This window comes from Nylanderia fulva, unplaced genomic scaffold (genome assembly GCF_048542155.1).
Source record: "Nylanderia fulva isolate GAGA-0341 unplaced genomic scaffold, ASM4854215v1 Scaffold75, whole genome shotgun sequence".
Lineage (NCBI taxonomy): Eukaryota > Metazoa > Arthropoda > Insecta > Hymenoptera > Formicidae > Nylanderia > Nylanderia fulva.
Window position 1 is genome coordinate 283,593 of NW_028190862.1, and position 17,744 is coordinate 301,336.

General features: G+C 27.6%; 2 protein-coding genes across 5 annotated transcripts; one reads left to right on the forward strand and one right to left on the reverse strand.

Annotated features, from left to right (window-relative positions):
* On the reverse strand, nt 1-4,413 carry Pus10 (Pseudouridine synthase 10). 2 transcript variants are annotated; one of them, XM_029306385.2, is made up of 7 exons: nt 4,128-4,413; nt 3,784-3,876; nt 3,402-3,709; nt 3,058-3,263; nt 2,856-2,981; nt 2,584-2,776; nt 1-558 (listed from the first exon to the last, which is right to left on the reverse strand). In XM_029306385.2, exons 1-7 carry the CDS (start codon nt 4,266-4,268, stop codon nt 126-128), a joined length of 1,500 nt encoding a protein of 499 aa, XP_029162218.1. In that variant the 5' UTR covers nt 4,269-4,413; the 3' UTR covers nt 1-125. The 2 variants fall into 2 exon arrangements, with proteins under 2 accessions (XP_029162218.1, XP_029162217.1); XM_029306384.2 differs by having other exon boundaries at nt 3,772-3,876.
* A 1,358-nt stretch (nt 4,414-5,771) lies between these two features.
* On the forward strand, nt 5,772-14,524 carry LOC114940569 (uncharacterized). 3 transcript variants are annotated; one of them, XM_085488942.1, is made up of 10 exons: nt 6,763-6,954; nt 7,409-7,551; nt 12,007-12,235; nt 12,417-12,581; nt 12,671-12,823; nt 12,893-12,964; nt 13,223-13,306; nt 13,397-13,662; nt 13,744-13,903; nt 13,978-14,524. In XM_085488942.1, the coding sequence occupies exons 3-10, from the start codon at nt 12,013-12,015 to the stop codon at nt 14,115-14,117; spliced, it is 1,263 nt and encodes a 420-aa protein (XP_085345068.1). In that variant the 5' UTR covers nt 6,763-6,954; nt 7,409-7,551; nt 12,007-12,012; the 3' UTR covers nt 14,118-14,524. The 3 variants fall into 3 exon arrangements, with proteins under 3 accessions (XP_085345067.1, XP_085345066.1, XP_085345068.1); XM_085488941.1 differs by lacking the exons at nt 12,007-12,235; nt 12,417-12,581; nt 12,671-12,823; ... (3 more) ...; nt 13,744-13,903; nt 13,978-14,524 and adding exons at nt 5,772-6,345; nt 8,295-11,199 and having other exon boundaries at nt 6,854-6,954; XM_085488940.1 differs by lacking the exons at nt 12,007-12,235; nt 12,417-12,581; nt 12,671-12,823; ... (3 more) ...; nt 13,744-13,903; nt 13,978-14,524 and adding an exon at nt 8,295-11,199 and having other exon boundaries at nt 6,725-6,954.
* Nucleotides 14,525-17,744: the final 3,220 nt, after the last annotated feature.

Genomic DNA, 17,744 nt, shown 5'->3' on the forward strand with positions numbered 1-17,744 from the left:
TATATATATATATAATTTATTTATCATTTTTATAAGACACATTTCATATATCGATAATTTCATATATTTCAGTAATTTTTATTAAATGTAATATCAAAAGTATCAATTAATTAATTAACTCATTGTTATGGCCATTGCAAATTAATACCTGTGACATCTAATGCTACAATATCCACTTCAGTATTAAGTAAATCACATAAACTTGGCTTAGTCCTACCAAAATCACCATGTACGAATTCCTTTACATATGTACCTGCTTGCGTTTTGACATCGAGAATGAAAAACATGTTGGTGCTCTCAACGGAATTTTGTAATAATTTCAGTTCGTGCGGCTTTGCCCAACGTACACGCATCTCATAAATAATGCGTGTTCGTGGATTTAAAGGCCGCCTATGCAACACTCTTATTGGCGTTTTCTGAATGATTTTGATATTCTTCAATTTATTTAGATCTTCCAATTGTGGCAAAATGTCGCCGTTCACATTTTGACAAATACATAATGCTCGATAAAACTTTGTTTTAACATTTTCTCCTTCCTTAAGTTTTCTCAAATCAGGCCTGAAACGTACATATATTCACACAATATATAATGCGCTTTAATTAATTTATTTTAATTTATTTTTTTATTGTTAACATTTTCTCAGCATAATTTAATTTATAAACTACACTTTAAATAGAATAATTCATTTTAATCGTCCCAAGCAAGTATTTCGAAAACTATAAGAGATACAAAAAATGTTTCAAACAAAAATTTTTTAACTTCAAGAGACATAAAATGGTGTCATTAATTTAACCTTGTATAATTATTTAAAGGTCGTGTAAAGGTCACCTTTAATTTCTTATATAGAACCTACTCTTTTTCATTACATATTCTTGTAGCTTATCTCGAGAGCTTTCCAAAACACTATAATAAAATTTTTTTCTTTTTAGTACTTTTTGAGTTATTAAGGTTTGAAATTAATAATTTTTTGACATAAAATATAAAATATATATCTTGTAAAATATTCAGTTTTCAGTAATTATACCTTAATACTTTTATGTACTTAATAAATGAGACGAATCAATTGATATAAAAAAAATACATAGTTGATTTTAAAAAAAGTACACAGTTGCTTTGCTGCAAATTACATACTTTTTTAAAAATAATTATTTGATCTTACTTCTGTGAAAGTATTAATGTAAGATTATCAAAAACTAAATATTTTACATTTTATGTAAAAAAATTGTTAACTTCAAACCTTGATAATTCAAAAGTATTTAAAAAAAAAAAACTTTATTATAGTGTTTTACTCTTAAGATAAGCTGCAAGAATATGCAATGAAAAATAGTAGGTTCCATTTAAGAAATTGGAGGTGACCTTTACGTGACCTTCAAATGATTATAAAAGATCAAACTAATGATACCATCTAATATCCCCAAAGTCAAAAATGTTTGTTTGAAACATTTTTTAGTATTTCTCAGTTTTTGAAATATTTGCCTGAGGCGATTAAAATGAATCACCCTTATATACAAAGTGTCCTGCAACATAATATCCATACTGAAACCATAGACTATGACTGAAACTCTTAGAACAGGTATGCTCTAAGCTGAAACTGTATATTAGTGTCATTCTAAGCCAGTCTTAATACACATATGCCGTAAAGTCGATTGTTTTAAAACTATAGCAAAAAAAATACAAACGTAATCATTTACTTATTTATAATTTTTAATTATTATTTACTTATTTATTCTTTTACTTTGACGTAAGCAATTATTTTGTGCAACTGGCGCGCGAAAAGTCGCTCTTTCCGCACATGATGGGATTTTAGAAAGAGCTCCCTTTCGCCCCGGTCACACAAAATATCGTAGCCAACATGTGCGGGTCATAAATCGGCCGATCGTTCGGATTATCACACTTGGTTTCGCCTCGTGCGCCAAACTTCCACACTCTCGGTCGATTTACGGTCCCCCGTACTTGTTAGTTAATATATTATTTTGCGATACCAGTCACGAAAGTTAAATTTTCGATTACTGTTTAGTGTGCGGAAAGTGACTTATTTCTCAACGATTTAATGTATACCTTACTTTACCACACTAGTGCGAGAAAAGCATCTTTATGACTTACCTTATTGCACAATTTATTTAGTAGTTAATTTTTATTTAATATTATTGTTTAATAAATATTATTTTCAATAAATAATACTGTTCTTATTTTATACAATTATTTTACTGTAACTTTAAAACAATCGACTTTAGAGCATATGTGTATTAAGACTTTTCGACTTAGAATGACACCAAAAATACATAGGCCCGTATTCATAGTCCGATCTTATATTTAAGATTGTCTTAAGTCTGGTCGGAGGTTGACTTAAGATCCCGTTTAAAATGGCTGCGTGGAGTTTTAAGCTCAGACTTAAGACAATCTTAAATATAAGATCAGAATATGAATACAGGCCATAGTTTAAGTATGGACATTACATTGCAGGACACCCTGTATATATATATATATTTTTTGTGAATTAGATTTAGTTACTCAAATTTATTATTTTGATTAAATTAAGTTGAAAAACCATTTTTTAAAAGAATTATTTTAAAAAGACGTACCTTGAAAGAACTTTTAAACCTGATGTTATTTGGACCTGCTTAGTTAGTTGATTGATATTAGCAGCTAAATGTTTTAAAAGTTCATTTGTAATATTTGTCATATGAGGATTTAGTAGCTCAACTGCGAATGGTCGACCACCATATATGTTTCGTACATCAACATCTTCTCTTCCTGATGATAAAAATTTAATTGCTGCACAAATATAAACATCTTATAGTTTTGTTGACAATAAAAAACAATAGCAATACAAATAAATACAACTAAATCATACATTCTGCCTTTACAGTTTCAGCAATAGGATTGCATAACAAGTCTTGAACTGAGGTATCCACTTTTTTCTCACCATTTATGAACCATGGAGTCTGACTGAGTTTTCTTGAAAATTTGTTATAACATCCTGAAATTTGAAAGTTGCATAAAAAACTGCTATGCTACAACTATTTATAATTAATTCATTGTAGTTACGTTGATACCTCCTATAAAAATACTGCTATGAGAACATAAAATATTCTCTACAGAAACAAATGTTTCCGATAGAATTTGTGAGAGTGTAAAGTGTTGAACAAGTTGTTCATCTGTTGTTTCAGTGAGTAAAGTTTCAATATTCCTCTTACTAAATATATTATCATTGTATTTTCTTTTCTTCTGTTTATTATTACCCTCTTTATATTTGTTTATTCTAGAAATATAAATGAGACAATTTTTTGATAATTTTATTACAAAAAGACAATTTTCTCTTATTTAAATTATTTTCTTTCTTGTTAGTAATACACTCATCTTATTTAAGTGTACATAAAATTTTAAAATAAATACTTACAATTTTTTTAATATTATCTCATCATTGGCATACATTAAGAAAATCTCGATGAGGAAAGGTGATGGTGTCAACAAATCTGCACATTTTTTCATAGCATGTTCCAGTTTTGGAATCATAAATGATTTCCAAGCATCTTTGATATTTTGTAATCTTGTTCTAAGAGAATCTATAACGGATTTGTGAATTCCCAGTTCTTTAGACATATGAGCATACAATATATGTTCTCTGAGTTTCACTGATATAGGAACAGTCAATGCACAGGTAAAAGTTGTACAATCATAACCTTTTTTGTTTACTTCTTCTATTACCTGCATAATTAAAAAGTATCAAATAAAATGTATTAAAATGTGTATGTATTGTTATATTTTACCTTTCTAATTACTTTTTCTTGTGTCTTATCTTGAAGTATTCCTACACACACAATACAAGGTGTTTCTTCCAAAGAAGTATAATCTTTTATATCAAAACTGTCAATCTGTAACAACATATTATAAATCTTTTAGCCAAGTCAAATCTAATGTAATGAAATTATTTTTTATAACAGGTTGACACATAATTTAAAATTATTACATCTACATTCTTGCAAGACTTTCTACTCTGCTGAGAGACTGCAAACAACTTTATATTATAACAATATATTGATGTTACAAACTATATTTTATTGAGATTTTTATTAACGCTAATATCGATGTTATTGTTTTTTTTAATTAGTAAAAACAAACTTACTTGTGTCGCAAATTCAAAAGGTTTGCAATAACAATCTGATGTACGATATCCAATAAATCGTAAGCAACATCTCAAACAACATCCTTGCGATTGTAAAAAGTGAAGAATTTTTTTCTCCTCTTCTGCTGAAATAGTATACATTGTAGTTTGTAGTAATCAAAATATTTATTTTCCAAGGCCTTATGTTTATGAATAGAATCTTCTTTCTTCTTTCTTTTTCTGTATGACTGTTAACGCATCTGGGGGATTCGCCTATATGCCACTATGCATAGAATCAAAGAGAAACCTGAGAACAGAGAGAAACATGAGAGCGGCCACCAAGATTCAGCGGCCGCGTGTACTAGTGCACCCCCCCTGACAAAGTGGACATAAACTACGTCACACTCGGTAAAAAGCACGGTAAATGGTTCGATTCCGTGATATGGTTCATGTCCGAACTATTCAGCTTCTTCTTCTTCTCTTTATAATTGGTTGAACTTCAGTTTTAAAGCGGGGAGCACACATTCTTGCATAAGCGCATAAGCATATATACATAAGAAATTCGATTGGTTAAATTTCTTATACATATGTTTATAGACCAATCAAGATTCTTATGCTTACGCTTGTACGTCTATGCAAAAGTGTGTGCTTTCCGCTTAAGAAATTCAACCAATCGAATTTCTTATGCATATGCTTATGCGCTTATGCAAGAGTGTGTGTTCTCCGCTTTAAGCGGGAAGCACACACACCTACATGAAGCTAGCCGACAAAAATTATAAAATGATTATTTTTACTTTTTCTGAATATATTTCGTTTGTAAATCGTTTATGATTGATTGTGAATCTGTTTTAACGTTTGTGACAAATTAGGTTTTTTGTAATTAATAATTTTTTTTTTAATCGTGAAGTTAGCCGACACTTTTTAGTAATAAACAGATTTTGTAATAACTAACAATTGTAATCGATAGGAAATCGTTTATGATTTACAAATATATCAATATAATTGTTTGTGAGTTAATAATTTATTTATTATTTGCAATACATAATTTTATAATTAAAGTGCGCATGCGTAAAGTACTAGGGCTCTAGTCAATAGCACGTCGACGCATTACGCGCGACGGAAGTCGACACGGCAGCCTATCATCTTTTGCTTTTCTGATGGACACTAGCGGGAAGCATACTTCTGTGTTCTATGTTTTATGTTCTATGGGCAAAGATCGCAAAAATTCATGAAGGAGACCTAACTTCACATTTAAGCGGGGAGCACACACTCTTGCATAAGCGCATAAGCATATGCATAAGAAATTCGATTGGTTGAATTTCTTGTGCATACGTTTATAGACCAATCAAGATTCTTATGCTTACGCTTATGCGCTTATGCAAAAGTGTGTGCTCCCCGCTTTAAACTTAGCACAGAAAAATGTTCCGTGTGATGACAGGTTCGCTAAATGGAATAACCTGCAACCTTTCGTAATCTTGAAATTATATATATATATATATATATATATATATATATATATATACATAGTGTGTGACACATGATGAGTTAAGAAGGTTAGAAACATAAGATTACTGTGAGACGTATAAATATCTAATTTACAACAAAATAAATTTTTCATTACATATATATATATATATATATATATGTGTATATATATTTTAGTGCAGAGAAAGAAAAGTAATATTGAAAAATATTTTAATGTATATATAATAATATACAGGGTGTCCGGTAATTGTTGCCTCAATCGGATCGTCATGTGCAGGTAAAGTAAGTTAAACCGAATAGGAAAGTCCTCTATCGTTTTGCGATTTACGTAATAATTATTGAATTATTAAATAAGAAAGATCGGCCAATCCACGCAAATAGAAGCGTGCGATGAGAAGAGACGTCCTACTGTAACACGATACACGAAGATTTCTCGAACACGATTCGTAGACAGTCATCGTTTGCTCCTCCTTCCACTTTGCGGCGCACCGTGTATTGTGTTACAGTAGGACGTCTCTTCTCGTAGCGCGCTCCTATTCGCGTGGATTGGCCGATCTTTTTTATTTAATATTTCAATAATTATTGCGAAAATCGCAAAACGGTAGAAGACTTTCCTATTCAGTTTAATTCACTTTATCTGCACACGATGGTTGAGGCGACAATTACCGGACACCCTGTATATCACAAGTAACATAATTACATAATAAGTAAAGTACATGTATGTTACATGTACTACTAAATGTCAGCAACAAAAGTACGTACTTCTCTGATATATCAGAGATATATATCACTGTACTTTAAATATTATTATTAAATATTATATAAATATATAATTAATTATATATATGTTACATAATGTTGCCATTATACTACATAACAAATATATATTTTGGATATAGAACATTAGATAACATATACATTTCAAATACATAACTATATAAATTTGTAACATATATTTTATTCATATGTAACAATAACCCAGCAAACACAGATTATAATTATTATATAATCTACAAGTAACACGTAATATAACAGAAGTTATAAATTATTAATGTTGATGTTACATAATTTTCTTTTGTAACAACAATTTAACTGTATTTTAAAACTGTAATATTTTTTTGGTATTTTCTAGTTATAACAGTATAACAATAATAAAATAAAAATATAACATGTTATATAACAAGCGTTGCGTTAGCATTATTTAAATGTTATATAACATATTTTGTAATAAGCATCACTTTTAAATTTTGCCGCGCAACAAGTATTTCCGTGTCCTGTGTGTGTACGTATGTGTTGCTGAGAAGAAAGCTCTTTCCGGTTTGCTGTTCATCAACGGAATTTTGGCGGCTAATTTATATCAAAGGTAATCGTTTCTGTCTTTATAAATAATCATCTAATATATACTAAATATGGATTTTTACACAATGAAAGTAAATTGATTTATAATATTCTTTTTTATTAATATTTGTACTAAATTTTACAAAACTGTTGTCCAAAAAATAGGTTATGCTCCACGTGCCAATATAAATTATTCATATATATCCTATTTTGTTACATTTTAAGGTGGATGAATTAGCTTTTTATTCATTTAAATTATAAACTATAATTATGTGCAAATTTCGATAATTTTTAATAAAGAAAATATGCAGTGAAACAGATTCATAAAAGCTAGTTATCGGTTCTTATAACTCTGTTTAATTGCATATTATTTAATTAGTGTAATGTTTATTGCTATTTATAATGAACATGATATTTAATGTATTGAAATGATATTATATGTGTCGATATTAATGTATTTTAAATATCTTGTTTTACAGCATACTCCATGCTCTTTGCAGAACATTGATAGAAAGAAATCAACGCTTGCCTAAATTGGTTGGTTAGCGAGTTTGATTTAATTTGGCTTCGAAGCTGTTCCCTGTGTTACAATTCATTAAAAACTGCTGTTTCATCAAAAGTGGTAAGTAATTGATACAAATATCTGTAATAATTATACTTATGAAGTGGTTATGTCTAACGATGAACATTTGCATCTAGTAACGAAAATATGTAGTTAAATAAACCTAAAAAGTTATTAGTTTTTATTCAATTGCATCTTTTTTATTGATATAAATGTTTATCAATATTAATCAATATAAGTTATTTTATTATATATTATTTTATTTTAAATCGAGTTATTTAATTATATATTTCTTTCATTCAAATATTAATATTATATACATTAATTGCTATTTATTTACAATTACAATACTTTGCTATTTTACATTATTTTGAATGTTTACATTATATAATTTAATAGTATAATTTAATAATATATAATTTAATAGTATATATTATTTTTATCACCTATGCATTCTGCATGCTATGTACATATACTTATTGGATAGAACACATGATTTTTTATCAAACTTATTACTTTTTAATTTTAATAAATGTAAAGTACTTCTCGTACATAGTTTGGGTTTGCATCAATAGTTTTTGCAATGAAATAATATTTTTGAACGATTGTTACTGTTTGTGAAAATACTCCTCCAGTATCAACAAAATATTTAAAAAGAAACTCATTTTCAAATATCTTAAAAATTATAAAATAATTGATTGTTTTTTTTATTAAAAAACGTTTTATTTAACATTAATGTCATTAATATTTCTTTAACATTTATGAAGTATTTATTTTATTATTTTATTCAATTTTATATACAGGGTTTGTCCGGAAAGTAATGCGTCGCATTTTTTTGTGACGCGACTATACATCGCAGAGCGATGGGACCGGTTGGGGAGGAAGGGGGGTACCCTTAGCTTTCCAACGGTAGGTCGCTCAATTGTTTCCATGCGCTTGGAGGGTTAGGACGGCTTATTCTGTGAACCTCTGCTTAGTGGTCGCGTCGAACTTGTGATGGAGAGAACGATAGAGCAACGCTATGCGATAAAGTTTGTTATTACGGCCTACCTGACCCGGATCGGTGTGGCAACGGTGCCGCAGCCGCCCTACAGTCCCGACTTGGCCCCGGCGGACTTTTTTTTATTTCCTCGGCTGAAAAGGGAGCTCAAAGGACAACAGCTCGAGTCGGTTGACAACGTACAAGCTACTTCGACGGCCTCCCTGAACAGCATCCCAGTCAAGGAGTTCCAGAAATCTTATGACGCATGGAAATCGCGTTGGCAAAAATGTATTGACGCAGAAGGGTCATACTTCGAACAATTTTAAGTTGTTTTACCTATGCGATCAATAAATTCTTTTTTAAAAAAATGCGACGCATTACTTTCCGGACAAACCCTGTATATATATATTTTTATTTAATTAAAATATATTTTTATTTTAAGATTCTTTTCAGATTTAATATTGAGGTGTGTAACGCGCGTATATTTTAACAATATTTGTTGAGGTATAACTTTATTTATCATGCCTAAAGATATTAGATATTTATCACAAAGACGAAGGAATCAGATTATTAATCGAGATTTACGTAATGAAGATTCGATTTTATTACATAATCAAAATTCGACTTCATATTTAACTTTATCAAATTTAGAACCTAATGTAGTAGAAGAAGCGGTTAATATTAACACAAATTCAGAAAATTTTTGCACGAATAGTACATTATTCGACGAAACAAACCAATTTGATGAATTATCAATAGATTTTCAACTTGAGAACAATAATATATGTACTTTTGATGAGACAAATAATATACCCACATTGATAGATAATAATAAGTGCAACCATGAGCTAAGCTTACGAGAAGATTTACAGAAATTAATTATAGAACGTAACGTTCCTCACAATACTGCTAATGAATTATTGAGAATATTAAGAAAGCATGGCCATACTGAATTGCCTAGTGATGTTAGAGTTTTAGTTAATACACCACGTAACGCATCCGTAAACATAAAACATATGGGTAATGGTCGTTATGCACATTTTGGCCTTACTTCTGCTCTAGAACGATCTATAAAAAATTACTCCCAGTTTATTAACACAAATAAAATTAAAATAAATATAAATATAGACGGCTTACCTATTTCGAAAAGTTCTAATAGTCAATTCTGGCCTATCATGGCATCTATTGAAGATATCGGTATTCATACATTGCCATTCGTAATTGGTATATATCATGGTATGTGTAAACCGAGCGATGCGAATGATTTTCTTGGTAGTTTTGTTAATGAATTTTTGTTTCTTTTTGAAAATGGCATAATTGTTAATAACAAGAAATATAAAGTGAATATTAATGCAATACTTTGCGATGCTCCAGCCAAATCATTTATAACGTACACAAAAGGCCACACAGGATATTTTTCGTGTTCCAAATGTATGCAAGAAGGCGATTTCGTAAATAATAAAGTAATTTTTCCTGAAATTAATAACATTTTACGTACAGATGACTCATTTAAGAATCGAATTCAAATAGAACATCACACAGGCGATTCTGTATTGGAAAAGCTTTCCATCGGAATGGTTTCGCAAATTCCGCTTGACTATATGCACCTTGTTTGCTTAGGTGTTATGAAACGGTTGTTGCAATTATGGATTAAAGGAAATAAAGAAAATAGATTAAATGCAGAAAGTATTGATTCAATTTCACAATATTTAATAAATTTTAAACAAAGCGTTCCATCTGAATTTGCTAGAAAGCCTAGAACTTTAGTTGATATTGATAAATGGAAAGCCACGGAATTGCGTCAATTTTTGTTGTATACTGGAATAGTAATTTTGCAGTCAACCATTCCTCCAATTTTGTATAATCACTTTCTTTCTCTTAGTGTTGCAATAAGAATAATGGCTAATCCACAAATACGTACAAATGAGACAGGTCTTGCTTATGCACATTCTTTACTATTACATTTTGTATCCAATTACAGTACTATTTATGGTAAACAATATCTATCACATAATGTTCATAACCTTCTACATATTGCTGATGATGTAAAAAACTTTGGTTGTCTTGATAATTTTAGTTGCTTTAAATACGAAAATAATATGCATAAAATTAAAAAGAAATTGCATCAATGTGGGAAACCCTTAGAAGAACTTTCAAATCGCATATTTGAAGAATTACAGCAACCAATTATACAATACCCTATCGTAAATTATCCGGTTGTTGTATATACAAATAAAGCAAAAATGTCTCATTTTCAATATAAAAACTTTAAGATTGCAATAACTGAGAATGATAAATGTGCTTTGCTTAATGATAATTCTGTAGTTTTTATTTTGGATATTATTGAAGAGGAAGATATATTATTTTTTCGCGCAAAACGTTTTCTAAATCCGAAATCTTTTTTTACTGTGCCATGTGCTTCTGAAAAACTTGGTATATTTCTAATATCAAGTGCAACTAATTCAGAAATTATAACGGTTCCACTCAATGCAATAAAACAAAAATGTTTAATATTAAAATATATGAATGAGACTGATTGTTATATAACAATACCGCTTTTACATACTAATAATTAGATGTTATTCATCGTTAATAATTTAATATTTTTATTTAATTTTCCGTACTTTTGTAAAGAATCAAAAATTTATTTTGAATAACGTAATATAAATGTCATTTTAATGTATTCCTTTGTCTTTGTGAAAATACTTTTAATTTGCATATTTGGAAAGGCGCAAATTGAATAAACATTTGTAAGATTGAGTATTTACAAATTGTATTAATATTTAATTTTTTAATTTTGCAATATTTTATCTACATAAATCTTATGCATAAAATTATAATTTTGATTGATTAAAACTATGAACTATTAAAAAATATAATTTATATCATATATATATAATTGCAAGAGACGATGTGAATTAAAATTAATTTGATTTTAATTTTTACTAGGCTAGTAATAATTTTTATATCTTTAATTTTATCTTAAATATATGTAGATGTAACAAGTATTCTTTATGTATTATTAATTATTTATTATTAACAAAATTAATATAAATGCATTTGAGGATTGTATTTCAATAATATAATTATATCAGTAATATGGCATAAAAACGTATACATAAGCAATATAATTTTATTAAAATTAAATATAAACGTATATTTTTCTTACAAAATATTTATATTATTGCATAGTTTGAGTAAAAAATATTCTTGTAAAATCTATTTATTACATTGATGAAATAATATATGTATACATATATTAATATTGTATAAAATTTTAACTTATAAAAAAATTATTTTATAACAAAAATTTGTCTTATTTTTGTATTTATTAATGCAAAAAAACTTTTGCATTAAAGCAAAAAAACTTTTATATTACATATGATATCAAATGTGATTTTTAAAATTTTGCATTAAAGCAATCAATTATTTTGATCAATAATTTTGTCAATAAGATATTACTAATGTGATTGGATGTATATACATATTTTTATTTGTGAAGAAATTAATTTATATACTGTTTTTTTGTTTAGAGAAAAATGGATTCTGGTGGTACTATAGGAAAAAGATATTCCGTTGTCAAGTTTGTTATAGATAATTCATACTCAGAAATACCAACAGCGTGGCTTATACTAGATGACAATCAACAACAGAAGTGCTGGTGGCCACGGACAGCAAATGCTGCACCTCTAATCGCAAACTATGCAAGTCCGAATTTTGAAACTTGGGATCAATATAATATTGAACTCATAAAACATTGTAGTAAGTACTTATGCATTTTTATCTTTTGTGTGTTATGATTATATTATATTACACTATTAAGAGTCATTTAAGTTTGCGCAGAACATATTTATTGTAATGTTTTTATTGTGATTATTATTAGTATTATATTATTATTATTATCATTAATGCGCAATTTAATATATCTATTTTTTTATTATAGGATCTTTGGAATCTGCAAGAAAAAGTACAGCTGACTCCAATTACCAAACAACCGACGAAGACAAATTGGGACGTGGCAAAAGACAGCATACTTTGTACAATCGATATAGCAGTGAAGAAGAAGAAAACGACGATTATGTACATCGACCAATTGCTAAAATTAAGAGTACGTATTAAAACAGCATGTTTTATTATATTTGATAATCTTCATTTTTAAAGGGCTATATAAGAAAATTTTTTTTTAAATATTTACAGAGAAAGAAAAAGCAAGCAGTATGAATAAAATTACATCTGCTTTCCCACTGTGTCCGGACAATTTAACCTTGAATAATTTCACCAACAATGAAATTGAAAGCATCAAAACTGTGATTGATTCAGTAAAAAAGATTCCATTATCACAACCTTGTGGTACGTATAGTATGTGATATTATAATCTTTGATATTTTGATTTTTATTACATATTGTATACATTTCCAGAGAAAAAGAAAACTTCTTGTACACAAGAAGTGGATATACGTCAGATTTGTGATATTCCCATAATATTTCAAAGTATGTATATTGTCATGAGCATCGATATACAGAATGGACTGAGCATCGAATAAGAAGTAACAAACTGACGTCATTAAACGTCAAAATAACGTCACACGACGTCAAAATAACGTCATTTTGACGTTTAATCACGTCAGTCTGTTACCTGGGTTATTTATTGATGTTCAGTTCATTTTATATGTCGATGATCATAAGTATATAAAGTCAACAAAAATTATATTCATGTATATATATATATCTAATATTTCTTTTTTGTAGATTGTGATCCATTATCTGAAGAACATGAAAACCATGAAGAATTGCAAGAAATAGTTAATGAAGTATCAGACCCTAATATAAAAAGTATGTATTAATATATATGCATATAATGGCTTTTAGTTAAATAGTAATATAAAATTATGTATAATAAGAAATACATTGTACACATTGCAGAGTACTTTAATCAAGTGATACGTACACAGCAAGATATAATACGTAATCAAGGACAAATAACACGTACCCAAACTACGTCCAATTTAATCTTAAGAGACATCAAACAATTGGTAAACCGATTGGAAGATGTTATGAAGAGCCGCGCTCTTCTTCCAACAAAGGGTAATGACAGCTTGATTGCTGAAATTTTACCGTTACGCTCGGTTCAAACTATAAAAGATTTTGAGACTTTATTGCGTGACACGGAGGAAGCAGTTACGCAATTTGTAAGTTTTACATTAATTTATTTAATTAATTGTATAATTTAATTAATTGTATAAAAATTTTTAAATTTATTTTTTTTACAGAAAGAATTTATCTTAAAAGTTGGGGGAAATAATCCCAGAGACAACATTCATCGCGCCCTTTGCAAAATATTTACGAACCAATGTGCGATGGATTGCTCATGGAAGGGTGTTCGTAATAATTTTAAAATATGCGATTTATATTTTATCAAAATTATGAGAAGTGTGTTTTCTATATTATTAAAAATGTATCTATTATCCTAAATTTCTTGTTTAACTATATATTATTCTTTTTAGGAGACATTACTCTACAGTATTCTTCTTTAACAGAAGCTGAATTTGATAATATTGTGGCGGAATGGCTACGTTTCGCTAAGCAGAGGAAGCAGAGGGAAGAAAAAGGAGGAGCACAGGAACAAGATAAGGAAAATAATTAGATTTTCAGTTCTTTAATTAAAGGAAATTTTTTTTTTTTAAGTATTATCTTTTGCTTTAAGTTTTTAAAAATATATATGTGATAGATAATGAATACCAAAAATGTTAATATATTTATATATGTTGCTATATTTCATAAGCTTACACATGTGTACCTGTACGTACCTGAGCAACAACACGTATATATAACTATGTTTAATGTATATATGTATACATATAAAAAAGTGCTAAGTTTTTTAATTTTTTTTTATTCTCTGGAAGAGTTTATGTTTAATTATAATTTATACATCCTTGTATAAATATATGTATACATATATATACGTCTTATGTAATGAAAAATATAAATTTCGTTTTATAAATATAAAACGTCATATGTCATGAAAAATATAAATTTTATAAATAAAAAAGAGTTCTTTATATAGAAACTTATGTATATTACTTATGTATATTAACACCTTATAATAAAAATAAAAATTGTAATAATTGCATATTTGTTACAACAATTAAATATTTAATTGAGAATAAAAATTTTAATTATTACATATTTATTACAAACGCGAATACTACAAATATCAAATTCTTTAATTAATTTCAAGCAAAATTAAATAAAATTTTATTTAATTTTGCTTGAAATTAATTAAAGAATTTGATATTTGTAGTATTCGCGTTTGTAATAAATATGTAATAATTAAAATTTTTATTCTCAATTAAATATGTAACAATTTAGTAACAAGTAAACATAAAAGTCTTATTACATAAATATAACAGTTTTATAACACATACATAATAGCTTTATAACAATTCTGTAATTTATATTGCAGTTATAGAATTATTTTATAATTCTTTTTAAAGTTATATAACATGTTATTTATGTGTTACATTAACGTTATATATCTGTAATTTATATGAGTAGGAAATTACTCCTAACGTGTATATAACGTAGTACATTTGCGTTATATTGCGTGTTATATTCCGTTTTATTATAGCAATGTAACAATTATATATCGGTGTTTGCTGGGAATATATTAAATTATTTTTCTAATATTTAATAAGTATTCCTAATATTTTTTCTATTGTTCGTCTTACATGTAAGCAAAATATATATTAAATGCATTTACACTTTGTTATATATGCATTTAAAATATATGTTGTGTTAATGTATATCCACATTATATGTTTATTAAAAATTCATAGGTATAACATTTGGAGGATTATTCTTGTGCTGTTATTTTATTTTTTGAAATTTATTTATTTTTTCAGATATTACACATATAACAGAAGTTAGGAATACATATAAACATTTATTAAAATCTTATATTAAAGCATGATATTTTTCCACCACATATGGATAGGTTGTTCAACAACTTCGAAAATACTTTACATTATCACAAATCAATAATTAAATTCAGACATTGTAGAGACCATTTCTTTAACAGATTAATACATATTAAAATTAACGAAGCATTTCATAGAATCAGGGTTGCACAGAGATTAATTCCTAATATTACTATTGAAATACACAAAAATATTCCAATATCTGTTTGCAATTTAGTTTTTCATAAACAAAATAAGTCACTATATTTCTACCACATTAAAGAACGCAATAGGCTTGAGAAAAAATTTTATTTTGTCAAAAATAAACAACTAAGAAAGAAAATGGGCAATATTAAACTCATTCATTATTTTTACACATTTACTTCTTAAGATAAATTAACAAATAGAGATCACTCTTTTTATTTGAATGATAAATTGAACAATAATAAATATAATGAAGTTAAAATTGTTCTATCTAATTTTTGTAATATACAACAACCATTGATACAAATTAAAAACAAATGGTTCATAAACTTATCCTCGATTGACATACCAGTAAAGATTCAAGGAATTTTACAACTTGGAAGTAATTTTAGCCTACCTGTCAATAACATTAACGATTTAATAATAAAATACATAAAAAATATTGAATATAATTACTCAAATTACCAGTTGAAAGAAGATTGACATTAAGAGAAAAATCAAAACAAATTATCAACAATCTAACAAGTTTTAAATATCCTAATGATGATTTTTACAAGATAATGAACACATTGTTGTATAAAACCAAAGAATTTGTTAAACATAATAATAATCTCATCCTTACACGAGCAGACAAAAGAAACATAACAGTAGCAATAGACAAAAATGAATATATAACTAAAGTTGAAAATGTCCTCAGTGACAAAAATACGTACAACATACTTAATAAAAATCCGACAAATAAACTCAATAATCATAGTTCATAGTTTACTTAAAAGATGGAAGGACTTAGGTTTCATCTCTCAAACAAAGTGCAGGTTTTTATACAACAGTGACGGGATTATTCCTAGAGCTTATGGACTTCCCAAAATCCATAAAGATAACCATTCATTTCGAATCATCGTGTCTTCAATTAACAGTCCTACTTATGGATTAGCATCATTTTTGCACAATGTCTTGTATAATAATATTCAATTAGCAAAAAGTCTATTTTAACATTTTTCAATTTGTTGATTAAGTCAAATTGTAAACAGCTTTGACTTAATCAACAAATTGAAAAATGTTAAAAAAGACGATAATTATACGTTGATTTCCCTGGATGTAGTATCTTTTTTCACTAACATTCCAATAGAACTAGCAATAGACAGCATCTCTAAGAGAATATCATTGATAGAGGATAGTTGTAAAATTCCTACACAGGAAATCTTAATAGGTATTAAATTAATATTAAATTTTACGTATTTTATTTTCAATGATAAATTTTATAAACAAACATTTAGCACCCCAATGGGTTCCCCTCTCTCCCCTTTAATAGCTGACATAGTTATGCAAGATATCAAAGAGAAAGCGTTAAATATGTTAAACTATAGTCCAAACTTTTATTTTAGATATGTTGACGACATCATTATGAGTGTACCTATTAATGAAGTTGACTCCACATTAGACATTTTCAATTCGATACATAATAGACTAAAATTTACAGTTGAAACTAGTGACAATAATATAATTAATTTCTTGGACATAACATTAATAGTTAAAAATAATTATATAATCACAGACTGGTACTATAAATCTACATTTTCTGTCAAATATTTAAATTATTATTCACAACATCCTACTTGCCAGAAGAGAGGAACAATCATTAGATTAATCGATAGAATTTTTTTGTTGTCTCATCCAAATTTTCATACAAAAAACATTAATTTAGCAATAAATATACTGTTAGAGAACAACTATCCTTTAAATTTCATTTTTAATACCATACAATCCAAGATTAAAAATTTGATCAATAATAATGATACAAATAAAAATAAAGTTAAGAACCACAAATTAAACAATGACAATGAAATAAATTCTTACTTCTGCATACCATTTGTACCTGGTATAGCTGAACAATTCAAAAACGTTAAAAATGTAGATGTAAAACTATCTTATTATAGTATGAACAAATTAAACAGATTCATTAAAGGACATAAAGATCCCATTCCAAAATTATCACAATCGAACCTAGTTTACAAAATTAATTTAAAAATTCTACAGCTTCATACGTAGGACAAACGGGCAGGAAGTTAAAAACAAGAATAACAGAACACAAATCAAATATTAGATGGAAC